At 33.3% G+C, this 27,546-nt stretch overlaps 1 protein-coding gene across 5 annotated transcripts; it reads left to right on the forward strand.

The window, feature by feature from the left end:
* Positions 1 to 927: 927 nt before the first annotated feature.
* On the forward strand, positions 928 to 27,259 carry LOC106078168 (centrosomal protein of 162 kDa-like). Of its 5 annotated transcripts, none has more exons than XM_013238957.2 (34): positions 928 to 1,064; positions 1,730 to 1,804; positions 2,757 to 2,874; positions 3,107 to 3,309; positions 4,412 to 4,481; positions 4,614 to 4,659; positions 4,785 to 4,831; positions 5,026 to 5,117; positions 6,385 to 6,558; positions 7,174 to 7,207; positions 7,717 to 7,839; positions 8,535 to 8,690; positions 9,682 to 9,807; positions 10,570 to 10,661; positions 11,195 to 11,279; positions 11,681 to 11,842; positions 13,087 to 13,199; positions 14,937 to 15,075; positions 15,612 to 15,724; positions 15,816 to 15,897; positions 16,352 to 16,529; positions 17,415 to 17,565; positions 17,686 to 17,829; positions 18,872 to 19,033; positions 19,331 to 19,414; positions 19,977 to 20,207; positions 20,474 to 20,690; positions 21,506 to 21,643; positions 22,252 to 22,409; positions 22,660 to 22,767; positions 23,573 to 23,689; positions 24,576 to 24,725; positions 25,567 to 25,740; positions 26,467 to 27,259. In XM_013238957.2, exons 2-34 carry the CDS (start codon positions 1,739 to 1,741, stop codon positions 26,563 to 26,565), a joined length of 4,152 nt encoding a protein of 1,383 aa, XP_013094411.2. In that variant the 5' UTR covers positions 928 to 1,064; positions 1,730 to 1,738; the 3' UTR covers positions 26,566 to 27,259. The 5 variants fall into 5 exon arrangements, with proteins under 5 accessions (XP_013094411.2, XP_013094401.2, XP_013094429.2 ...); XM_013238947.2 differs by having other exon boundaries at positions 934 to 1,091; XM_013238975.2 differs by having other exon boundaries at positions 934 to 1,091; positions 24,576 to 24,647.
* Positions 27,260 to 27,546: the final 287 nt, after the last annotated feature.

The raw sequence follows: 27,546 nt of genomic DNA on the forward strand, positions 1-27,546 counted from the left end.
TTCTTTGCCTTTAACTTTGCTTTGCTAATAATTATTCTTCTTAATTATTGACATATCAGCTTTCATATTAATCTAGACATATGCTATGTAGGCCTATAGAGCCCTTAATTTGCACGCAGCCAAATTCAGATTCCAATCACAGATTAATCCATTCTAACACAGGAACATGCAGCTTATTGATATCTATTAAAAAAAAAACAGCTAAAAAACGAGGCACTTAAAACCAATTGATGTTTCAACCAGAACACTTCAAGTTCTGGTTTCAAAAACATATGCCAGATTTATATTATACAATAAAGCTTTCCCATATTCTTATTTGGTAGTATGCGGATTCATTGCCTTTATGAACATCATAACAAATTAAAGAAACCAACATGAAATTTTTGAAATTTGAGGATGCTACATAATATTCAATCATTGATCTGGACATAGACTAATTTGAAAGTTTTGAGAACCTATATATATGGTATACGTGATCATCAAACAAAATATTCAACTGAAATTTTTTAGTGAGAACATCGTGCTTACAGAAAAAAAAAAGGTTTTAGCGTTACATAAATAACAGGGAGTATATATATATATATATATATATATATATATATATATATATATATATATATATATATATATATATATATATATATATATATACCCAGTTGGGAATATCCAGGTGAAGGATGTAGGCCCTATTCCAATTTTTGTTTTTGGTCATAAATAATTAGTAATAGACATATTAATCAGTACTAAGGGCGAGTTGATTATTATTAAAATTATCCGATCGCATAAACAGGCTTTTAGCGAAGAAACTATTTCATTTGTCTATCTTTCTTCTTTAGACGCCGCCTACGAACATCTCGCGGACCCCCCCCCCCCCCCCATGTGTGACAAAACTGTAATGGTCAGCTAAAGTTAGCTAACACCGGAAGGTTACCATCTAAAGATAAAGCTGTGTAAAAATGGCGGCCACATTTGAGAAAACATGCCAAAACCAGTAGATCTAGAGCCGCTTCTAGAATCTAGATCTATCTAGACCTATATCTACTGCTTTTGCAGATTATTTACTAGTTAGATCCAGACTTATATTATTATTTGTAGGCAACCCTTTCATGGTCTATTGGCACTTGGGGGAAAAAAGCACTTGTTCAAATTACTAATTAGTTAAAATTAGTGACCTAGTCCTCTTTAAACTTTAAATAATAAATAAATTTATTTATTATTTTATAAATGCTCATTAATTGAATTACTAAAATAGAAGGGTACATCTAAATCTAGTCTATGTTAGTCTTTTTTTTTTAATTAATAAAATAATTTTGACCACATTTTTCTATTTTTACTCATAAAATGTTTTCTGATTCTGTAAAACTCCATACAACATTAAAAAAAATAATTAAAAAATGGCCAATCTACTAACAAGAGTGCAAGACTTAATAGTGGCTTACTCTCATAAAATAATTATAAAAATGCATTTCTTTCTCCATATAGTAAAGCACAAAAAATCTTTCTTATCTTGCCAAGAGCCATTCTGAAATTGAATTGTTTGGCTGAATTAGCTAGGGAAATGTATTACAAACTAAAGTCTAAATACAATGAAATCACTAACAGTAATTTCAAGAATGTTTTAAATTTTAAGGATATAACAATCTATTTTTATTTTCAAGTTGTGTTTGCAACTTTGAAAAAAAATTGCTATATTTCTTATTTAAAAAAAAACTTTTTTTATTTTATAAAGTAATTCACTATGGCTGGTTCAAGAAGATGGTCCAAAGAAGAACTAGACAGTACTTTTGAAGAATTTGTGAAATCTGTAAGGTCATTTCCTTGTGTAACTTAATGTTAAATAATTAGTTTTGTTTCATACACAAAAAGGGAAATAAATATCACATTGTTTAAAAAAAAAATATTTTTAATAGTGGTCAGCGTAATAATTGTGTAATTCTTTCCCCCCACCAATGCTAGGTATCTAATAGAGCTGGCTAGAGATTATCAGAATCCTAAAGTTAAAATCCCAGACTTCATAGGGATTCAAACTTGTGGATGCATGCCTCAGATACCGAGGACTTACCCTTTGTTTATCATTCTCTACCACAACAGATAACAGATATGTGCTAACTTTGTATGTTTTTTTTACTTTACCTTTACCTATCCCTTAGTCTGTTGGACCGTTAGGGCACCAAGCAAGACTCATTGACCATCTTTCTCCATTCCTCCCTGTCTTTTGCCTTATTTAGAACCTCTTTCAATGGCATGCCCCTCCATTCTTTAATGTTGTCCTCCCATCGCTTTGTCTGCTTTTTCTTTTTCCTGGTACTGTTCCCTGAAGGAAGGTCTTTGCGAGCCCCAAAGATCTTGTAATATGGCCATAGATTTTGAGCTTGCATTGTTTTACTATAGTTAGCAGGTCATCATGGGGTCCAATTGCTGCAGTAACCCTGTCTCTAATCTCTTGGTTTGTGATGCGGTCTTTGAATGTTAACATGTATTAAATTTAAGTGTAACATTAGTACATACATATGCCATTATATATATATAAATAGCCCCCAGTATATGATGCACATATTGAATGGTTGAACAGTTGAATGGTAGGCTAGTCGCTTTAAAAAAGAATACTCACACTGAAAAGCAAGACATGCCTTGGCCTGGCATCCCATCCACATCTTTCTTTACTTTGATTTATATGCTTTCTTTTATGATGTTAAACAAAAAGTAACAAATAAAAAAAGGCTTATTTGTAATTGTAATCTTATTTCTGTGAACAGAAGTCTGATGACAATGAGAAAATAAAGGAATTGCTAAAGACACCTGTCAAGAGAAAAGATGAAACAAAAATTAGCTCATTATGGTGGGCGGATTCTAATGATGACACACCTGAAAAGGGTAATAAATATATGTAATTAATTTCACTTTTAAAACACACACAATTCTCTTTACTTTTCTTTTACAGAAACACACATTTTATTAAGTTTTTTTTCTCTTTGATTAAAGCTTCAACCTTCCAGAATGTTTTTTTTTTGTTTCTTCTCTAATTTGTGATGATACATAGCAATAATTAAACTTGTTTTTTTTTTTTTTTGTTGCATTGATTAATGTCATCCCTTGTCCTTTTCAGGCAGCACCAAAACATTTTTAAAAAGCAAAAAGTCTTCAGAATCACCTGTTAGGGTTAAATCTTCATCCTCAAAGTCTAATCTTAAAGCTAACAACAGCAAAACAAATACTGCCACTGGCTTAAAAGCTCTGGCTCCTTCAAGTAAACAAATACAAGCCACAAAGACAGGGGCCCAAAGAGATCCCCTGAAGCCTAAAAACTTGGTAGGTTTTGAAGTAGTCTCATTTGTTGTGGGCTAATCTAATCTGACTTCGACTATGTATCAATTATTACTTAACATTAGCCACAGAACATTACAAGTTGAATATAGTTGATAACAACATTCAGTTCTATAAAATGATGCTTTATTAACCACTGGGAAATCCGTCCAGTCTTCCTAAAACGTCGCTATATCTAATTACTACTCAACTACTATTCAAAACACAACCTACTTCTAACATAACGCATATTGGTCTCTTGTTCGCCTACGTCTACTACGTCATTACTTTTACAGTCGCTAAAACTATACACAATATATTTATCTAACAAAACTAACCTACTCTCTAAACTAGTACATTACACATTGTTTAGGTTAATGTGAGGTATAGAATCCTACATGCAATGTTGTCCTGAACACCCTTGTGTGTCATTAACTGGGACATACTGTATTGTAATTGTTTTCATCTAGGTCTAGGAGTAGTTTTCTCTCTGTGCAATTTTTTTGTTAAGATTTAAGAGATTAGTACACTGTAGCATAAAATGTCAGAAATTAATTTTTATCTTAAAAAAAAAACATTTTGAACACATTTTTATGTATTATGTATTGTATGTTAACTAAAGTTCCCCTTTCAGAACTTGTGATCTATAGGGCAAGGTATGATGATGTAAAGGTCATCTGGTTAATGAGGGTGTCATGTGGCCAGCACAATGATCAACCACTTCTACATTCCCAAATTAATGTCAGGTACCCATTGGAGCTGGTTGGCAGAGGTACCCAAAGTTCCCGAAATTTAAAATCCTAGTTTTCAACAGGATTCGAACCTGGGACCTCAGTTCAAAAGCCAAGCACTTTACTGCTCAGCCACCATGCCTTGATCCTTATTGGATGTAATTATTTTTTTAATATCACCCAATTTGAATCTATAGGGTGTAATTTAAAGATTATACTTTATAAGCTATATTGAAAAATAAAAGATATGTGTGCCACAATATTTTTATAGTTATACTGTAATCAAAATACAATTCTTTTGTTGAAATTCAATAAATATTCATATGCTGCTACAGAAAGCCTGTTTATCTATAGTTCTTCCTATTTTTCTCTGGCAGTCTAGTCCATTAAAGACAAGATCCAAGTCAAGGACTGAAGTCACAATGAGTAAAGACAGTCTAGAGGACAGTGAGTTTCTTTTATTTCTAAGTCAACTTTACATGGTTGGCAGTGGGCCAGCTGTATGTTTATAATGGACATTTTGTATGTTTATAATGGACATCTCTATATGTGTATAATGGACATCTTTGTATGTTTCAGTTTCAGAAAAATCAGAGGAGCACCTTATTAGTCAAGCCAAGGCAATGTAAGCTGTTTTTTTTTTTATTGTTAGGATTGATTGTATGTTTTAACCTGATATAACTAAAGTGTATATTTTGAAATTTAGCAAACTCGTTTATGTTGTGGTACATTGTGTTTTTTTTTTTTCAGAAGTCATTTAAATGTAGCAATTAATGATTCAAGTTTAGAAACATCAGGTACTAGTTCACGTCTTTTTTTTAATAATATTAGAATATAATACTTCTTAACAATTTTTCTATGCTTTTGAATAAATCTTTTTTGATTGCTCAAAATTAAATTATGTTTAATTTTGTGTGTGACTAATTAGCTTTGTGATTTAATTTAGAATTATCTTGTGTACTGAAACTTAATTTTCTGTTTGATTGTTCAGCCAGCTTTGATGTTCCTCCTACTAACACAAGTCATGGGCCGCCAGGCTGTGACACTCTTGATGAAATAGCTGATAAGCATAATTTTTTCCAGGTATTTTTTATTTTACAGAATTCTTAAAATGTTTGGTTTTTATGTAATCCATTATGAGCAAAATGAAACTTTTAAAATGAATAAAAAAAAATACTCTGCAAGCTACTTTTCTTCTGGACAGACTGCAAAAGTGCCTACAGCTCATCACTACTTCTTCTTCTTCTTCTAGCCAGCTTTATTGCTGCTGAGCTGTGAGCTCTTTTGCAGACTGTGCCAAGGAAAAAAAGTGTGCTGTTTTCTTCATTTGTTCAGCACTGCCGTACATGGTGTTTGTTATGTTGGGCTGTAGTGGAAGTAGGGTCTGTCTAAGGTGGATTAGGGAGGGGCATTCAAAGAGGATATGGTATACAGTTTCAAAGGGGTGGGCGCAGTGTCTGCAAAGGGGGAGTTGTGTGGAGTTTATTTTGTTCAGATGGTAATTTAATAGTGGTGTGTGTCCTGTTCTTAGTTGGAAAATTGTAGATTGTTCTTTGTGGGGGAGGAAGTTAATAATGTCCAGTTTGTTAGGCTTAGTCACTAATCACTCATCACTAAAAAAGCTGGCTAGATGAAGAATAACCAAAACTGCCTCCTCAGTATAAAATGAAAAAAAAAAAGAAATTTGGCATTAAAGTGATTGTAATATTAAAGGCTTTTTTTTTTTTAATTGTTTGAATCCAAGATTTATTAGTTTAGTTTTTCAGTCATTTAAAAAATAAATTGTCATATAAACTCAGAAAGAATTGTTGATAGTTGAAATAGGAAAGGCTCTGAACTTAACAATTTCAAGCTTACAGTATGATCATTATCATAAGTGTGTGCGCTTGTATAGTCTAAATTTTTCTTGCATAGGCTAGTTTGAATGAAGGAGAGAATGACCAGACATATGTATGAGATCAGAGAGAGGCAGTGCTCATTCTGTGATTTCTGATGTAGAATAAAGTTGTAAGTGATCCAGAGTTCTTTTTGGTGCTTTAAATAGATATAGTTGAGTGACAGCTGAACTCTTAATTTTTTTCTATTGCCTTGTTTCCCAGAATTTATAAATGTCAATGTGAGTTGACTTGATTGTTACTATTTGGAAATTCTGTCTGAAATGAACATTATAATGTCTTACCTCAAACTTCTGGACAGATGGTGATGGTGGCAGGCAATATGAACCCTGAACCATTGTGGTGACAATCCAGAGCGAAACCCATACAAGTATACTGCCATGCATGTAAACATGACATACTTCTCTAATTTTTTGTACATTTATTTTGTAAATAAAAAATGTCATGTCATTTAGAACCTTGAGAAAGAATCTGACAGGACTGTTGACTATGGGAAACTCAATCAAGAGCTTAGTCAGACAGGAGGAACATCTTTACTGTCCCCAGCGGTCATGGTGGGCCAGAGTCAGGTTGACATATCTACTGATGGGGAGGCAGTGGCTGTTGAACAGAGTCATGTCGCCACAAATGTAAGCATTCTATCCGTAGATAATCTCTACATGTATTTCCCATTTTATGTATATTTTGTAGTTTTAGTAAAAGTTCTATGTTGTATTGTTCTGTGATGCAGTTTTTCCTAGCCTTTTCTCTGATGACCTGTGAATACTTGAGACTATGACTTTATGAATCTGTCACTCCATGCTTTGAATGTTAGAAGTAAACAAGCTTTACTGATTTCCTCTAATGGCATTTCGTTTCTGTTTGTCGTTTCTCCACCAGAAATTTTTGATATTAGAGAAGATTTGAAGCTTTCAGTCAGAGACACTAGGCAGCAATGTGTATGGGGGAAAACATTTATACATGTTTCAGCATTAAGTATATGGGTGAAAACTTAATAGAAGAATTTGAAAGTATTCTGTAAATTATGAATCTTAATAGGCTATAGTAAAACAATGTGTCGCTATTAGCATTCCAGTCAGTGTCAGTCTTCATTATATTGGGCACATACTTGTATAATTATATATTTTTGAGTTCTCTAATATAAAGAGGAACCAAATTAGGGCTAATTGACTTGAGTTTTAAGTTTCACTTAAAAATTAACTAATAATATTTTCAAACACTATGTTCTATTTTTTAATCTACAGGAATCCTTACAGAAACCCAGTATGTTGTCTAAAGGTGAGAATTTTAATCATTTTTTCAGTATTTTTTTTTAAAGTTTTGTTATTAATTTTGTATAGCTTTGTGGATTCGTTGTATTCTCTACTAGTATCGCGGCTGAAAGGTTAGGCACTTCATTTTCTAATCTTTTTTTTGGGCTGGTGTTTTCAATTCCAGCCAGCTCAGATGGTCATCTGGCTGTTGAAAAGCATAGACAGTTTTCTTCTTTGTACTGGTCACATGACACCCCTGTTAATATTTGACCACATAAGCAGGGGATCTATTCGTCAACTGCTCTTTTAAGTCAATCTAACTCTGACATAGATTAAAGCTGGGAATTAAAAAATTAATTATCTTTACAAGTTATTTTTTCAATGAAATTGGTATATAAATTATTGTATCTAAAGTATTGTTGGAATCAACAAACAATGTAATAAAGATTTATTAGGAATGTGTTTTTATTTATTTATTTATATTTCTTGTACTTGTTTTTATAAAAGCAACATAAACTTGTGTCATCTCCTCAGTTGCTTTGTTAGATTCTTTGGATTCAACATTCAATACAACCACTTCACCCAAAATACCAAACTCAAGAGAAACAACTCAAGACAACTTATTTTTGACTATGCCAGACACTTTGAAAAATGCTTGTGAGTTCGAACTTAGTAGTATGTTTTAAAATGGTGGGGTTTTAAAATATTTAGTCAATAAGCTAATTTAAAAAAAAAAATTATGTCAAAAGACTTTTTAGTTTTATTTATTACCTTGCAAACTACAGTAATGTAGTTCTTATATTTGTTTCCTAACAAACATACTCATCATCTGGTTCTAGTATGTAATTTGTTCTCTTAATTAGTGTGCAGTTTTACATAAGATGTCATAAGTCACAGCTGGTTTTGTTGACAGAGTTGATGGACAACTGTTACTTATAAACAATGAGCTTTGCATTTTAATTAATGGCAAGGTACATTATCATGTGGGGTGGTCAAGTAATTAATTACTTGGTGCTAATCCAAAGATACAGATTTGAATCCTTGTATAGATGGAAATACCAGAGGGCTGGGCTGAAATCCCTAAAGCTCAACTTGTTCTTAACATATACCTGACTTCAGTAGGGGAAGTGGGTGCAGTTGGTTGTTGTAATTATGTACTCTTTATTAAAAGCAGAACTGCTTAGTGGACTGATAAGGTCTCAATGGGTTTATAGGATCTTCATTTTTATAAAGTTTGTGGGGCAGAATCAACAGAAGTTTAAAATATTGATCTTACTAGAATTTGTAAGGATTTTTCAGGATTTTTATTATTATTATTTTTTTTTAAATTTATTTTTGCTATCTTTAATTAGTACAAATTGGGACTAATACAAGTAAAGAAATGGAAGATCTTCAGCGAGTCCTACGGGAAGTTGAAATGTCTCCAACTCTCTATGGTGCAGATTCACGACCACCTACAGGCAAAATGAACATCTTGTCCTCAACCCCTTTGTATGAAAAACGTGATGGTAAGTTATAAATAACTTCTTCTTTTCTATAAAGTTTATGCAAAAATATTTTCAGCAGTAATCAAAACAACACTTTTTTAATAATAGTTGTAAAGGACAAATAAACATTTTGTGGCGACTTGTACTGTGAAAATAGAATAAACTAAAAATCTATTTTCTTTTAATCCCAACAGATCTGGGAGCACATAAAGTGCCCTAAACATGCTTCCCATAGTGGAGGCTGCCTAGGTCTGAAAAAGCTATTATTATAGCACAGTGCAGGCTGGGCCACCACTGTCCTGTTGACTCATATTTTGCAGGGTTAAGACCAAACTTGACTCACAATGTCCCATTTTGATTGCCCCAGATAACAAGAAATAGTAACTATCTGATATAAACCTTTCACATGTGTAAACTAGTCTGGTATGAATGTTCATTTTGGTTTTCTATATATATAATGTTTTGTTTGAATGGCTGCCTGGTCGGGATGGCTGCCTGGTCGTGCGGTTTGCACGCTGGACTGTGGTTCAGATTTATCGATGGTCCCGGGTTCAAACCCCTCCCGCTCCCATCCCCCGTCGTCCTGCGGGAGGTTTGGACTAGGAAGTAATTATCTTCAACTCTGAAGGAACATTCGAAACATGTAAAACAAACATTTTACAGATTTCCTAATCTCCAACTCAAATGGTCTGGGAAGCCCGGAAGCCACACATTCTTGAACTAAATGTTAATATTTGTGCATTACGCACAACCCCAGAGTTTTAAGGGTTTCAATCAAGGGATTGAGTTTCTAAAGCTCTCACTCAAATGGGATTTGATGATGATAATTGACAATATTTTAAAATCTTTAAACTTTGAAAACCGTTCCCCCTTGAGTTAAATAATAATGCCATAAGCATAAAATGATTTTTTTTTTAAAGTTTAGATTAGTTAAAACTTGCTAAATAATCTGTATTTTTTTAATGAAGTATAATCTAAGATAAAGTTAAATAACTCTTGATATTTATTACAGTTGATCGTAGTGTTGGAGAAATCATCAGAGAATATGATGCAATTGATCACAGGGGAGCGGAAGAATTTGATGATGATGTCCCTTTGCGTTCAGATTACAAAAGTCCCAGGAGTCCAAGATCACATGGTCAGTAGAAATGTAACATTAAGAAACACATTGTTTTAAAAACTAGCCACACAAATACTCCTTTAGAATATATTTTATCAGTCCCCTGAAAATGTAATTTATTTAGCCAAAATTAATTATCGTTATCTGCATGTCATAACATGGTGTCACACCTTCTTAGAAGACCTAAAATACTTAGGCACTAGCATTAAATCACCTGTGACTGATTTCTGTGGAGAGATTGTGCTGCCCTATGTGTCAAACAGTGCAGGAGGTTCTAAGTCTGTATCATCAGTTAAATATTTAACAAGAAATAGTAACTATAAACCTTTCACATGTGTAAATTATGAGTGAGTCTGGTATGAATGTTCATTTTGGTTTTCTATAGTTATAATGTTAAGTTTGGTGTAATGCACAAATTGTAAGAAATTTCCTCATGGATAATAAAGATTATTATTATTATTAACTCTGCATAAATAATATTCAAACCACATTTATTTCAATATCATGCTGTTCCAGTAGATCCTATTTAATGAGCACTGTGTTGCTCTTCTTTAACTCCCTGGATGCCAGTGTCAGAAGTGGAACTATACAAAAGATATTCTCTTAGAGTAACATTATACTAAAGAAACAAGGATTTCTGTAGTTTTCACAAATCTTCTTTTTGCTTGTTTAATTGAATTAGCTATTTTGGTTTTTACATCAACGATTAATAAAAGATAAACCTCATTAATAATCTACAGTTGCATGTGAACATTAACAATAAAATGTATTCTACTGCAGCAAAAAGAAAGAACAGGTCAGGGGAAGGGGACAGTAACATTGACTACTCTCCCACTGAAGAAACAGAGTTGTTCAAGCCACTCACTTCAGTGGTATGTACACAACAGTTTTACCATAACTCTTGCAGCCATTTAGAATTTATATTGTCAATTTCTTTATATCTGCCTTTACTAATAATTGACATAAAAAATTCTGTACTAATTGTTATAGAGTGTGTGTGTGTGTATGTTTATAAGATGACGGTGGGGAGAGGTTAGTAGTTGGTTGTGAATGATGCTGCATAGGTGGCATTGTCGTCACTACTTGGTCTTAGTTAGGAGACCAAAGGGTTGTGTCATAGTAGTTAGATTTTGTTAAAGATATTATTACTAAAGTCTACTACATTTATTTCATTTGATCACAAGTTGATTTTGCTTATATTATAAATATTTATACTTCATTTATTCAAGTTATTGAAAGTTTTATTAGTTAAGATATATTACGACTACAACAGTTTAGTAATCTACCAGCAGTTTGGTTCTATAAGTCAACAACTGGTAATAACACTGATATTTTAAAAAATCTTGTTACCGATTTATATTTTAACAAAGTTTGACAAATGAACATATTGGGTACAAATCTTCAGGCTGTAAAAGAAAGAACAAAGTTAGACAAAAAATTGGACAAAAAAGGGACATTACTCTCATCTGTGGCTACAAATCCTGAAAAGGGTAACTCTCTAGAATTTTTTACTTAGTTTGTTTTTTTCTTCTTTTAAACTAAAGGCCTTGAAGTAAGTTATGTATATCATTAGAATTTATGAAACTGCTTTTAAAATATTTTATTGGATTGCTATCTTATTGTGAAAACTCTGTTTAATGAAAAAATTAATCACATTGCTCTGACTAGAGCGCCCCACTTACTGTATAAGAAATCTATATCAAAGGAAACCAATTCTTAAGTTTTTAATCTAAATATATCAATAAATTCAACAGCGGCTGTACCTAAAACCATCATTTTGAGGGTAGGAAAGAAAATGTTTCAAAGTAAATTCGCAAGTGTTCAAAGTAAATATAATTTTAAGTAGGCCTACTGGGGTGCCATAACTTTTTGTTTTATTGTCTACTAACAGTTCGATCAGCAAGGGATAAATTCTCTCATGTACAAAGCTCAGGTTATGGAAGGTCAGCATCACCTCCCACTAGCAGAAAGTCGAGGTCATTGTCTGCTGGAAAGTCACCACCTAAAATCCAGAAGTCATCTGTGGATCAAGGGACCAGAGACAATACTAGAAGTGAGATTTATTTGTCAGCTTGATTTTGTGGTTGCTACTAGTTGGTTGATATTTTATATGAATCATTTGAACAAAGTCATCTTCAAGACTTAGGACAGCTGTTCTCATTTCCTTATTTATCAAGTAAAATTAGACTTTTCACTTATAAGTACCTCCTCTTCTCTCTTTCTTCAAAGTATCTCAACCTTCTCCTGAGCATTCAAGAGGTACACAGCCCTATTCCACATACACACACTTTTCCAACTGAAAAAAAAACACTTCTCTACCACAAAAACCTTATCTTCTCTCAAAAATAAAATGTCAATCTCTCCAATTTTCTCTAAGTCATCCAAACTCAAAATTAGCTAACACACCTTATATACCTATTTTTCTATTCCTGTGAAACTGTTGACCAGGATCTCACCCCTTCGTCACCCATAGTCAGCTTCACAATAACTGGTACTGTAAAACAAAAAAAATAAAATGTAGACCTACCTTTAGAATTTACAAATATGGTTTGTGATGCTGTGGAATGCTTTTTTTGTTGCTAAATATATAAAGAAGTACAAATTGATTTGTAGCAATGTATCATAATGATATAAAACACTTAACTTCCAATTTGAAGGTTTTGTGTTTGAATCCACATGAAGGCTGTTTTTTAATGTGGAATTTCATTTCATGCTGAGTTCTGTTTCTTAATCACTTATCAGGCAAGAATGAAAACATCTCTTCGGTTGCCCTCTTTCATTAATGTCATAGTGCACAGAGCTTTCCATAAAGTATTACGTTAACTTAGCAAGACACATTATACAAAACATCATGATTACAGTGACTAGACACTTTCAGTGAAGTAATACCTAAGTGCTCAATGCAGTTCATATCCAGAAAGTCCTTATGCAGTGAGGAAAAAAAGTTAACTACTGGCATTTTTTAGTCTAAACCTTTATTTTTAGTTTTCTAGTGAGACATTCTTAACTCTTTCTCTCCTAACTGACAATACCAGCGTTGATTGCACCAGAAGGTGGTAAATAATTATGGAAAGAAAGAGTTAATTTGAAGACCACATTTGTTTTATTTGATGTCTACCATGCAAATGAGGCTATAGAATGATAATGAATTGAAATGTCAATAGGGGAAGGGCCTTTAAACAACAATCAATTCACTTATCACAAATTAAAACTCATGTTCTATGTTATAGCCACTTTTGTTCCTAAACAGGCTGAAATTTCTGTTATATTTACATAACACTTCTTTAATTTCTTCAGAACTGGACAGATCACTAACATCCTATAATCTCAGATTGGGCACAGATAACCGAATGTCATTATCCTCTGAAGGATTATCACAACTTTTGCCTGATCATATGACTTCCCTAAAGGTAAATTGGAACATTTTATTATCAAAATGTTTACTTTTATCTTTCATGTTGTTCACACCAAAACATCATAACCAATATGATATTGTAATTTTTAATTTGATGTCTAGTTTGTCTCAGATTATAGGTCATCAATATATATATATATATATATATATATATATATATATATATATATATATATATATATATATATATATATATATATATATATATATATATGTTATATATATTGTTACGATCTTCTCAATCAGGCCTTCTGCAAACACTACTTAACAACACAACAGCACATCTAACACAAAACTTGACAACAAGAGCTTCAAGTAACAAAGTGGCGATTTATTTACAACTACATCAACAGCCAATAAACACAATCGGCTACACTAGCTTGAAATGCTTTCTTGTACTCAACAGAACTGCCTAACTAAACATTACTAGTCTCTCTAGCTCGTACAGCTACATTCTCGAAGACTCAAAGGTACCACAAGTCCTTACTGCCTTGCTGTCCTGGACTCAACTGTCCTTGTAAACACACTGTCTCTCGATCTTGAAGGCTCTTGATCACATGACCACAACTAGCAGTACTGTCCCTTGTCTATTGACAGCCGTTGACCTGTGTGATTGGCCTGAGTCGTGTGTATCAGTAGGCTGCACACACATTAACCCTTTCAGTCCGCCACTAGAGTTACAACAATATATATATTTATAGTTCGTCCATCATTAATTTTTTTTTTGGGGGGGGGGGGGGGTGACTAAGTGACTTGTGCTGAAAATTTGGATTAAAATGAGGAGGATTCACACAATAGATAAAGATCTTATGATACATATATCAGTTAGTCAATCAGTGGTATTTTACAAATATAATATATATTTTTTTATATGTATAGAAATTGGTTAGCAGGTGCCTTTAATATAATTACTAGATGATAGATTAAGCATTAAGCATTATTTTTATTTTGTTCTTGTTAGATAAATGTAGAATTTTAACGTAGGCATCATCTTGGGAAATAAAAAGGAGACAGATTATCCAAGGCAGGGTCATTCATGGAACAACTTCTTCTTCTTCTTCTTCGTTCTCATTGTTATGTTGGAGTGTTCAGATGACTAACCAATATATGAGATGAACTGCACAATGGTTTCCAAATCAGGGAGCTCTCCATATAGTTTTCTTTCTATTGGGGTGTTTTGGGGCCAGTGTCTTATTTGGGCCTCAGTTGAATTTACCAGTTAATTACTGCACTCTCGAGTCAATGTTAGCCTGTAATCATCAAACCAATGGGCATCAGGAAACAACTAGCTATTTACAGAGAAATGACCATGCCAAACACGCTTGACAGTATCAATTTCCTCCCTGCAAGGAGCAATCACATATTTTCACCTAAACAGAATAAACCCTATACACCAACCTCACTGTGGACACTGCACACACCAACTCCACTGTAGACACTGCACTTACCATTACAAAATTGTCAATGATACCCTCTTTAAATGCCCCTATTACCTCAACAACCAAGCAACACTCTGTATGACAGTTCAAAACAGCTAAAAGAACAGCACACTATATTTTCTTGGCACAGACTTCAAAAGAGCGTACAGCTCAGCAGCAAAAGGCTGGCTATATAAGGAGAAAGTGAGGATAAGACTTTAGAAAATTTTAATTGTTTCTCTCTAGTTATGTGTCATGATAATATTTTGATATTGTAGAAATAACCGACAAAAAATTTTGACTGTTCAAACTAGACCAAAGACCAGTACCTACAGCTAACAGAGAGAGGGGCCACAAAAAGTGGTAATGAGAGGGAAGCAACACTTTTGGAAGTCTTACAAGACATGAGAGCGCAGCTACAAGAAGAGAAAACACTTAGATCTAATTTACAAGGTACTTATTGATTTGGAATAAAGCAAAATATATTTTTAAAGATGTCCTATTCTCAACACACACAATTTTTTTTTATACAAAGGTTCTTTTTATACATTTTATATTTTAAAAGTTTGAAAAACATAACAACTCTAGTAAACATAGCAACAGTTTAAATGATTTGTTCATACACTTAGAATGCATTGTAAGCCTATCCTTCAATATTAACATAAGACTAGGCACAAATGAACTATTTTGAAAACATTTTTGCAATAGTAGGAGGTGCAGTGGATAAGTTGTAAAGCGCTTGGCTTCCAAACCGAGAGGATTTTTAGTTTTAAAGGCGGTTGGTTGCTGTGTTGGCCACATGACAGCCTTTGTAATTATGGGCCACAGAAACAGATGACCTTCACATCATCTGCCATATAGATCTCATTGGTTTTCATACCTTGATATTTGATAAATTTTAAAAAAATGTAAAATTTTGTTAATAGTGCATTAGTATATTTCTGTTGTTTTTTGTTCTTTTTTTAATTTTAAAAGCCTTTTTGTTACAGTTGAATTGATGACAAAAGAAAAAGAATTTAAAAAACAAATGGATGGTCTCAAGGTGAAATATGAAGATGAAATTCAAGCCCTGAAGCAAGAAAACTTTGTTTTAACTGCCAAGGTACAATTTATTACATATTTTTATATGCCAAGGTTTATATTTATTTTTGGTTGCTTATGGTTGAGTTTTCTTCTTTTTTTTTTTTGAACAGCTAAAAGAAGTGGACAGGGAAAGAGAACTGAAATCTAAGAAAGTAGAAAACTCTTCTGGTATCACAGCAGAAGTTGAAGAAAGTTAGTTTTTTTTTTTTTTTTTTTTTTTAAATTGCACAAAGTAGTTTTCACTGTTAGCCTTATCCCCATGCAGTTCTTCAGGAGATAGTAAAGGGTAGGCCAGTTGAGTTCAGACAGTGATGTCCTCCTTTGTTTACATTTTCTACTTTTTTTTTCCCTTTGTTCCTACTTCCATTTAAAAGCCTTTAACTTAAAAATTATTTGATATATTTTTTGTACATGTAACAAAAGAAAAAAAAAGACATTATACAGTAGTTATCTTATTCTACCATATTAAGATCTAATGAGTTACAAATATTCTCATCCTTTAATTCTTCATCTTATTTCCTATTGTGTATTAGTGTTAAAATACTGTTCTATTTAATGACTGCGCACTGTCGTTTTTTTTCTTTTAAGTTTCATGAATATCAAAATTAATTATTTTACTGTAACATGCTTCACTGTTTGTGTCCAGGCACAGAGTCCAGACTAGCTCGTGAGATACAAGAACAAGAAAACTTACTGGCGGGATACCAGGCAGAGAATAAAAAACTGTATGAAGAAATAAAAAATCTCCAGAAGCAGGCCAAGGCAACTGAGGCCAGTATGTTCAAAGAGAACCAGCGACTGACGGCAGAACTATCTAATGTGAAGTAAGGAGTTGGATTAGTTTGGCAGAAGTGTTGTAAAATAACTATGGTTAACATTTGTCTTGACTTACGAGCCTTGGCTAGAATCTATTATTGGAATGTTATTACTCTCAGAGTAGTTCCTACCTTTTTTTTCGTAAGTGACAATACAAGGGAAGTCTGATATTAACTGCATCACAGGAACTGACAGAGTGTACATCTATAATTTGCCATTTTTTAATTTGGATTTAGAGTTTTCATTCTAGGGTAGCTCCTTCACATTGGGGAAAAAAATAAATCCAATTTTATATTACGTAAAGTGAGACATTTGAGACTTACAAGGCATAGTACAGGATAAGTTCACTACTTTGTGATCAACAAAAAAAACACAAGATTATTATGTATTCAGCACAGTTACTAACCAGAGGCACTGTGGCTGAGTGGTAAAGTGCTTGGCTTCTGAACAAAGTGTCCTGGGTTCACATCTCAGTGAATACTGGGATTTTGAATTTTGGGATCCAAAGGGAGACCTCCAAGCTCTAATGGATATCTGACATTAGTTGAGGATAGGTAAAGGCGGTTGGTCATTGTACTGGACACATAACACCCTCGTTATCCATGGGCCACATAACAGATGACCTTTACATCATCTTCCCTATAGATCACAAGGTCTGAAAGGGGAACTTTACAGCTACTAACCACATTTTCTCCCACCTAAAAACTGGACACTAATTCAGAGCAGAATTGCTTCAGGAACATTAGGTCTTCAATTACATGTCTTTTGGGACTTTTGGATCTGCAGCCTAGTGTTGAAGTGTACGACCACCCTGAATATTTTAAGTTATATAATAAGGTAAGCTTTCTTTGATTATTTATTATTGTTACTTTTTAATGTTTTTTTTTTTACAGACAAGAGCTGGAATTAAAAAACACTGAGCTTCAAAACAAAGGAATTATTACAAGCATGGCAGTGCAGCAGCAAATAGCAGCAGGGAATGCTGAGGCAATGATGGGAGCTAGTCGTGTGGCCCATTTGGAAGGGGAGCTGGCAGAAGCTAAAGTAATTTTTTTTTTTACATTATTTAAAGATTGTTGATTAAAAAAAAACCTTTTTTTTGTTTTTGTTTTTCATGTATTTCAAGTTCAAATATGAATCAAATCTTGGTACTATTCCTCTCAGCGTGTACAAGATAATTTAAGTAAAGAGTTGAAAATGGCACAACATAACAGGTATGAACTAGAGAGACATCTGGAGAGTCTGTTGACAGAAAAAGATGGGCTGGCTAAACAACTTGCTGTCTCTCTTACACCAGATCAAGTGAAAGTAAGTTGTAGGCTAGTAATACTATTCTATTGTTTATTAGTTTGTACTTTTGAAAAAAATATGTTATTTAAGGGGGTTTGCTTAATACTGTGAAGAGATGCAAGCTAAGCTGGTTTGGTCATATTGTAAGAAATGACTCACTATCAAAAGTCATTCTTCAAGGTACAGTAAAGAAAGGGGCGTCCAAAGAAAAGCAAGCTGGATAAGATAAAAGAATGGATTTCTTGAATGAATCTCTTGATATCCTGCTAAGAACAGCTGCTGACTAGAAAAGTGGAAGGATTTGGTTGCGTGAACTGTCACAGTACCCCTATGACAAAAGTCAGGGGACAGTTAATGATGGCCATGCTCATTGTCATCTATCATAAATTAGTGAAATTTGGAAGCAATATTCTGTTATCCATTGTTCACTATATCAATCTTGCTAGTCCCATTAGTATCTAAAAAGATTAGTATGTAAGAAAAGTTTAGTCACGGTTTTTTTCCTGCATACACTAGTAATAATTAAACCTAACCAGGTAAGTAAGTTCCCTTTTCAGACCTTGTGGTCTATAGGGCAGATGATGTAAAGGTCATCTGATTCTGCGGCCTACGGTTAACGAGGGTGTCATGTAGCCAGCACAACGACCAACAGCCTTTACTTTTCCCCAACTAATAATGTCAGGTACCCATTAGAGCTGGGTGGACTCAAAGGCGATCGAAATTAAAAATCCCAGTCTTCACCAGGATTCGAACCCCGGACCCTGGTTCAGAAGTCAAGCGCTTTACCGCTCAGTCACTGCGCCTCCTTAAAACTAACCAGGTACTTTTTGACATTCTCAGCAGCAACTATCTTGGCCATGACTCATTCTAACAGCTGCAAGTTTGTCCTAATTACTAGACCTTCAATTTCATTTCACCAAATTTAAGTTTCATATGACTTCTTCATGAAACACAACTTTATCCTTTTTCTGATCTGGTGGACAATTTGTACTTTTGAAATCTTCATCCTTGCGTGTTTGTAATTCTATAAATTAAACATTGTTTCTTTTGTCAATTGTAGGAATTGGAATCCAAGCACAAAGAAGAATTGGACAGACTGAATAAAAAAATTAAATGGTATGCAGAGAATCAAGACTTGCTAGATAAGAGCAATGTAAAACTCAGACAGAAAGATGATGAAATTCACAAATTAAAGATGAGGCTTGAGGATTTCAAATCAGAGGTTAGCTTCATAAGCATTAGTAAAAAAAAATAAAATAATTAAAAGCATTTACCCAAGGTGTAATTTTTTAAAAAAAGAAAGAAAAGCAAAGAAACAAAATTTGATTTCTTGAAAATCATTAGAATTAAATAGTAGAAGAAAAATAATGAATCAATAGAAAGTGTTAATGTTGAAATAAAAAAATGTAAATGCTAAATTCCTCTTGACATGTTTATTCCTTTATATATATATTTATGAACTATCTTTTAATGAAGGAAGAATTCATTTTCTTATTTTCTCTAACAAATGTGTTACCAGGCGGGAAGAAAACTTGAAGAGAACAAGATAAGAGCTAAAGAGAAAGCTGCAGATGCTAAGAAAATACAAGATCTAGAGAGACAGGTTAGTACAATGGAACTTAGATGAAACTAGTTCTTTTAAATAATTATAATCTAAATATGACCGGTGTAGTGCCTTTTGCTGTTACTGTTTAGTTTCCTATATGGTAAAAGTAAAGTATATGGATGAATCACTTGATCAAGGCTAATCAAAGTAAATTTGGTTGGTCAGGTGACTTGTTGACAAGAACCTTCCACTCTTTTATTTTTTGTGTCATTTTCAAGGTCTCAACATCTCTTTTGTCTGCCTCTTTTCCTTTTGTCTTGAGCTGTTGACATTGGTATGCATATGTTGTTACTAGCTTGAATCATTATTTTTGTAAAGTTGTGTGTTATGTTAGTGCAGTGATGCCCAAACTATGGTCTGCAGACCAGATCCAACCCAAGACGTAGTGCCCATTGAAATTTCTGCCCACAGTATGTAATAAAGTTGTAGATGGATTTCATTAAATATGGCAATATTGTGAATAAGTCTGATTTCAATACTAAATCAGTATTTCCTTATTTTTGTATTATTAGTTCATTGTTTCCAGGCTGTTAGCTTTCATGCTGAACTATTTCCCTAGGTGAAAGAAATGGAACAAGTCATTAGAAGAAGGTTCCCCAACTCCCTGCCAGCCATGATGATGGTGGCCGCAAATGCACCAGACGTCAGTTTAGATGTGGGTCAAACCAAAGGTCGTAGTGTTCAAGTCCTGGAAAACCGCATCAGGAAACTGGAAAAGGAGCTGGAGGAAAAAGATGAACTGGCACAGCAGGATCTGAGAGCCATGGAGCAGAAGTACAATCAGGTCAAGGTAATGTCATTTCTAAATGTCATTTTTCATTTATAGTAAAAACTTAGAGGGAGTAATAAGTTCAAGTAAACTTTGCTAAAAAGAATATTTTTTTTTCCAGATTTTATCAATCTTTTATGTGTGAGAGTTTTAAAATCTTTCTTTGTCACTATATTATGACTTAACACAAGCCCAAGTGGACAATGATCACTATGACCCATGAGAGTGAGAGTCTTAAAATCTTTCCTTGTCACTAGATTATATCTTGTTTTTACTTCTGACTTCAGCTTCAGTTTGAAGAAAGGATTGCTGACCTCGAGCACCAGCTGTCCTACTGCCAGCTTTCGGGGGAAGGGTTCCGAGACCACCCTCACAGCCATGCCTTGGCCCTGGAGCGAGAGCTGGACAATGTGAAGGACAGGTGCCGCAGGCAAGTGTCTGAGATGCAGAGTGAGGTGGACAGGCTAACTGCAGAGTTGAACAAAGCGAAGAAGAATCAAGAGAGTAAGTCATAAATTGTTTAGCACATTTAGAGTTCTTAGTTGTTGATTAAAACTGTTTTTTTAAGCTAATAAAAAACTTTCAGTTGTAATAAACATCAATCTTTATGTCCACTGCTGTGACAAGTTGTTTTTTTCTTCCTTATATAAGTTATTTTCAATTTAAAATGAATGAAGGATTCACATTAGAACGTGAGGAGTTATCTAGCTTAGCCTTCATTTGAAATAGTGGATGAGTCACATCACTAAACTATTATTTTATCAGTGGTTAACTTAACTGTCATCTCATCTTCAGTGATCTGTTTGAAAAAATGTTTCTCATGACCATTTTTTTGACAGAGCCTGCAAGTATAATATATAGGCTCATGGGACATAGTGGTCACTGTCCACTTTGGCTTGTGTTAATGGTTCTGATAATCATCTTCCAGAAATGTGTTACTTCATTCTAAGAATGCATCATTTTTTAAACTCTCTCCTTAATAATTATAGATTTTATATAGCACAGCTTTCATGCTTATCTCTTTTGTGGACAGTGGGGGGAGGGGGTATCTGGGAGAAGGTTTTCCATGCTGTTTTTAGGCGCTCAGTAAACACAATACTGCTATTGTCGGGTGTTGAACCTCTAGCCCCTTTCATAGGCAACCAAGCCAAGCCAAGTTCAATAATACTTAGACTCTTGACCACACTTCCTTTTACTATCTTTTTCAAATAAAGTTTCATTGCCTTTGTATATGATTTTCTTTCTCAAAGTGGAGAGACATGTGTTTGCCTTCTTAGTTTCTGACGTCTGTTGTTGACTGTAATTGTTGTACTGCTCAGATTTGATGAAGAATGACATGCGGCAGATAGAAGGAGAATATAAACAACAGCTGCTGAGTTTACAGACAGAGTTGAAGAACAGAGATCATGATATACAGCTCCTGCAGCACACAGTGGATAAACTTCGGTCTCGATCAGGTATTAGAAATTGGATTGATTGCTTAAATATAATCTACTTAAATAACTCAAATTTTAGAACAGATTCGTTTAAGCCAAAGTAAGCCTAGGTCTTGGAAATGAATGATAATTGAAAATGTTTGATTATTGTCTCTTGGTTTTTTATAACAAGACTAAAATCATCAATAATTGGAATAAATTTTAAATTCTAATAATAAAATATGGGATAATTGATTCATTCGGTGTCAAATCACAGCCTAAGTGTTTTTCATCATCCTAACCATCAAAACTTATTTATGTTTCAGTCTGTGTTTTAACTTGACCATTTGTTTTCTAACAATTCCACACTCTAATCCTGCATCAATTCATTCGTAAATAGATACAACTTATTTATAGATTTAAACCATTATAAGTTTCTTTCAAATTCTAGTTTATTTTTTAAACCCAGCTTTAACTAACATATAAAGATAATTTTAACACCTTAATAATAATAATATTAAGATTAATATTTTCATTTGGTCTCAATAATAACCACCTTAATAATGACTTTTAAAAATGGTGCTTTCATTTAATCATTCAGTGTCAAGCTACTTTATGATTCCAGCAAAGTTTTGTTGTTCTTTGCCTAGCAGGTAAAAAAAGTAATCTTGTAAAGGTCAACACAGAGACAACAGATATACAGTCCAACTTTAAAGTATCTGCATCCACTAGAGAATACAAGCCTGGAGTATTTGCTGACACTGACTTGTCCTCATTGATTGAAGAGAATCACCTGCTGAAAAACAAAGTAAGAATGTAGATTTAAAAAGTGAACTACACCAAAAGACTTCGCAAAAAATGCAAATAAATCCCTGTGATCATTTTACAAACTAAGCACATTTTTTTTTTTAATTCAAACAATCATAGAAGATGTATTTTTCTTATGCTAAGTTAGGCTACCTATCTCAGGTATAAATACATTAACAATAGTTGAAGATAATTAATGGAAAAAAAAAATTAAAAAGCAACATACTTTTTCATTCTTTTTTTTCTGACAGATTGATGAGTTACAGCTAGAGCTGGATCAGCAAAGAGTGGACTTAAGGAAATCTTTAGCAGAAACAGAATCTGTGGCCAGAGTGAATCAAGAGAGGCTGGAGAATGAGGTACAACAATAAAATATTTCTGAATTAATAGAAGCAATAAGTCAACAGTTGATCAACTATTGGGAACTATTATCTAAACAAGTCTTGTACTTCCTAGAGGGAACTACCTAGGAAACTGCCATTACCTTTTATTATTGATGTCTTGAAGGGTTGAAAAAAATTATAGCATTTTGATAATACCTTGCACATAGATCTTTAATGCAGGTGATTTAGTCAATAATATTGTACATAAACTTTCTTTCATATACTTCCTATGTCTAGTTACCAGGTCACTTAGAAAAGTTACAACTTTTTTAAAATTTACATAAGCATGTACAATTTCTATCTCTCTATATATACATATTATATATATATATATATATATATATATATATATATATATATATATATATATATATATATATATATATATATATATATATAAATTATACAATATCTATAATGTAAAGTTCCCCTTTCAAACCTTTTGCAATCTATGGGGCAGATGATGTAAAGGTCATCTGTTTCTGTGGCCCACGGTTAATGAGGGTGTCATGTGGCCAGCACAACGACCAACCGCCTTTACTTTTCCCCAACTAATGTCAGGTACCCATTAGAGCTGGCTGGACTCAGAGGCGCACTAACATCCCAAAATTAAAAAATCCCAGTCTTCACCAGGATTCAAACCCAAAACCCTCGGTTCGGAAGCCAAGCGCTTTACCACTCAGCCACCGCACCTCCATTCAATATCTATATTTTAGATTTATTATTTGTATTTTTAATTCATTAGATGTTATTATATTTCTGTTTATCAAATGGCTTGTAGATTAATGCCTTAAGAAGTAGCCACCAAATAGAAATTCAGAAAATATTATCAGAGCAGGCCTTGAGATCATCTACGTCTAGAGTAGCAGAACTTCAGAGCCAATGCGACACTCAGGAGGTATTTACTTTTTCAATTGGAATTTTTTTTACAAAGCTTATTTTGACTCACACTGTCTATCTGGCTTAAAGTTTGTACGCGTCATTTCTTACATTTCTTCGACACCCAATCTCTGATCAAGCTGAAATGTTGCACCATTTTTTTTTTTCCTGACAACACAAGAAACAATAAAAAAAAATTAATCAATTAGTTAATTAACTATTGGTAATAAATGACTTTGGCTGGTTTCTCAAACAAGGGAAATTAATAGTACTGAAGTGAAGTGACTTAGGTGGTGGTATAAGCTGAATTATTCTCTTTTATATTAGGCTCCCGTCTTAGGCTTAGTGAACACAAACATGAAATAGTAACAATAGATAACTATACAGTCTTCCATGTTCATAGATTCTTCGCTAACAAAGTGGTTACAGCGTTAGCTTGAGAAGCCAGAGAAGGCATTAACCCACAAGTTTGAATTCACGTCCCTTTTTTTCATTTAAAAAAATTTTTTTTTTCCCCTTTTCATTTGGTTCAGACAAGTGATAAGATCATAGCATATTGAGAACACTAAAAGCATGAAATTGCGCTAAACGAAAACAATTGGTAAAAAAATTCTAATCGTACAGATTTATTATTGTTAGTCTAGATCTATTACAAATTTAGTACATGACTGATCCACACTAATTGATACACATTAATATAAGCTTTGTGTTTTTTTTTAAGTATTTTTTTAAATTTTGTACATCAATATCATGGCTAGGTGAATTGACAGGTGTCATACCAATTTTTATTCACTACTATTTTTGTGATAATTCACAACTGTTTTTGTGATACTTTTTGAACTATACGTAGTAAATCATGCTTTATTTAAATTTAACGCTATCACAACTATTTTTTTAAAACTTAGGTGATGATACGCCATCTCCAGTCACAACTTAAGAAGCTGAACTTTGAGCTGGAAGAGTTGCCTCAATTGAAAGTAAGAGAGTCACAGATGTTAAAACAAATAGAAGATCTCCAGCTTAAGCTTAAAGAAGCCAGGACTGTACAGGCTCCAGTAAGATTTTATTTTAGAAATTCAATAAATGAATACTTCTTTATGTGATCTATTCTTATTGTCATGTTTTTTTTGTTGGGAGAGCAGCATTGTCTCTCAAATGACATAATTTTGTAAGTTTGAAGGTACCACTATGCTTCTATTTAAACACAGACACACTGTGAAGAATATATTGTCCTTGAGTTGAATGCTTTCAAACTCAGTTCAGATGAACAAATTCACACAAAACATACCTTTTTTTGTTCAAATAGGATAATAACTTAACTGACATGTATTATTGCTTAATAAATAAAACATGCCGAAGATACTGACGATCAATATTTATTCATCATAGAATAATAGAAAGTTTGCTTTCCTTATATAGACTTGTACAAAGACTTTTCTGGATTGTTTCCATAGTTATTAACCTAATCTTCAATGTTAACTTTTTTTCTCTAAATATTTCTAAATTACGCTTTTTTTACATCTATCAAGGTCTTTGAAAAATCGGTCTGACATAAACAAGTTTTTTTTTTGTGTTTTTTTCTTACACTTGCACAATGTGACCCAGTAACTGGATCTGTTTTCACTTGCCTGGCTTGCACACTGAGGCATGACACTCATGCTATAAGTTAATTTTTTCTCTACATTAGTTAAAATAGATACTGTTAAAAATCAATTCAACTTACAAGCACTTTTTTTTCCTTTAAAATTTTTATAAATGTTTGTTTACATCCATATTTTACAATCAACCAGTTTGCCAACATGCCATTATAGAGTTTAAAAGAGTTCAGCTTAAAAATCCTGAAAAAAAAATAATTATTTTTAATTCCTTAAACATTGTTGTACAAACGTTTTTTAGGAAATGCGCCATTTTGAATCTCTGGAAGAAAAGCTGACAGACTTGGTGATTCGTCAGAAGAAAAGGGAAGCTGAACTGGACAGTGTAGTTAAACATAACCAAATGATTGGTCGTCAAGAGTTGGAGGAGGAAGTAGATAAATGGAGACGGATGGTTGAAGTAAAAAATCAACAGGTAGAACTCTTTCTTAATGTTTTTATAATTTCACTATAAAGCAACATTTCTTCTTTTTTCATTCTCATTTTACATGTCCGAGGGTTCTGATCAGTAATCCTATATCTGAGATGAGCCACGCAGTGGTTTCCAGATCAGGCAGTTCGCCTTATAGTTTTTGTTCTATAGGAGTTTTTTGGGGCCAGTGTCTTGTTCGGGCCTCTTGATGTAGTATGCAGCTTTGAAGGACATGGTCAGCATTCTCTGGTGATGCTCCACAAGGGCAGATTTCATTTGTCCCGACTTTAAGCTTCTGGAACATATGTTGTCTCATTCTGTTGTGTCCGGTTCTGAGTAAAAAAAATATGTGTTGGTCATGTCAAGATAGCTTATAATAGGTGTCCTTTTTGTTATAATTGGGATGTGAGCTGGTCTGATTCTCATTTATTCTACACTCTATTATTTTGATAAAGTAACATTAATTTATTTTAATTCGGATACATTACAAGATCTGTTGTAACTGAAAAATACATTTTTTTAAGCTACATTTTTCATGCCGGCTTTTATAATTCAGTTCTAGAGTGGTTTAGGGATTGACTGAAGGTGTTAAGATGAATTAGGAGATGAATAAAATATTTCATTTTAGTTTTAAGTCACCAAGCTTAAAGGGATCTTCAGATAAAACCATACAGTTAATTCTCTTAAAAATAATTACAGCTAAGTGTATTCCCGCATCTCTTTTTTCAGCTGCAGGTGTTCCGAGCTGAATTAGACTCTATCCTAGAAGTGCTGAAAACTCTACAGAAACAGGGAATCACACTGCCCATGGGGACATTCTACAGCTAGTCATTGAAGGATTTTATTTTCATACTTCACATTCTCAGGTTCTGTCCCCTCGAGGACATTAGCATTCTGTTCAACTAAATGTAAACTTGACAACTGTGTAATTTTAGTTATTCTTTTTAAATCCAAAAAGCTACATTATCATGTAGCAATACTATTTTAAAACTGTTTTTTAAATATATGTTTTAACATTTGAAATTTTTGTTATGTATTGCATACATATGTTTTGATTGTACAAAGTGATTTGTATTATAGTTCTAAAAAATCTACATAATTATTAAATTGTACTAGTTACTAGTACTTCTGTCCTGTTTTACATTTTTTAAGACTGTTTCTTTATTCTTATGACCAAGTGGCCTTAAAAATCTTGGGGGCTGTCAATGCAACTCACAAGGTTTCTATGTTGCTACCCATAATTCCTTTTTTATCTATGTAGAAGTTTTAAACTCAGATTTAAAGCTATTAGTCTTAAGCTAAGACTTAGTGTTATGATGTTCATTGAAAATAGTTACTATAAATGAAAGATGGAGGCAGCTTGGTCACCTGCTGCCCAAAGAAATTGTTAACATTTACTTGTTGATGTATGGAGAGGCGATCGTGTGGATGTACATTGGTAATGTTTTATAAGAAGTTTATTTTCAACTTGTTTCACTAAGTGTTATGTAAAATGTGTACATTAAATAATTTATTACTTCAAGAGATTTGTTCTTTAATTTTTGGCCGTATGAGAGAAAGGGCAGGAGAAGGGGATGCGTGGTTGAGAGTCACTAGGCTAGGTTTGGCTACCTGTGAAGGGACTTGAGATTCGACTCGAGCTGAGTTGTATTTACAAATATACTGATCCTATACAATATTGAAGCAACAGTGAATAGATAAGTTAACTGCAGTATATTCAGTACAAAGATTTAATTCAAAATGGGGACAATCCAGTCTCTCTCACTAAGGTCCAGTCTCTGTCACTAACATTGAAGTTACTCCTATTCA

The sequence above is a fragment of the Biomphalaria glabrata genome, chromosome 6 (assembly GCF_947242115.1).
Source record: "Biomphalaria glabrata chromosome 6, xgBioGlab47.1, whole genome shotgun sequence".
Taxonomy (NCBI): Eukaryota; Metazoa; Mollusca; class Gastropoda; family Planorbidae; genus Biomphalaria; species Biomphalaria glabrata.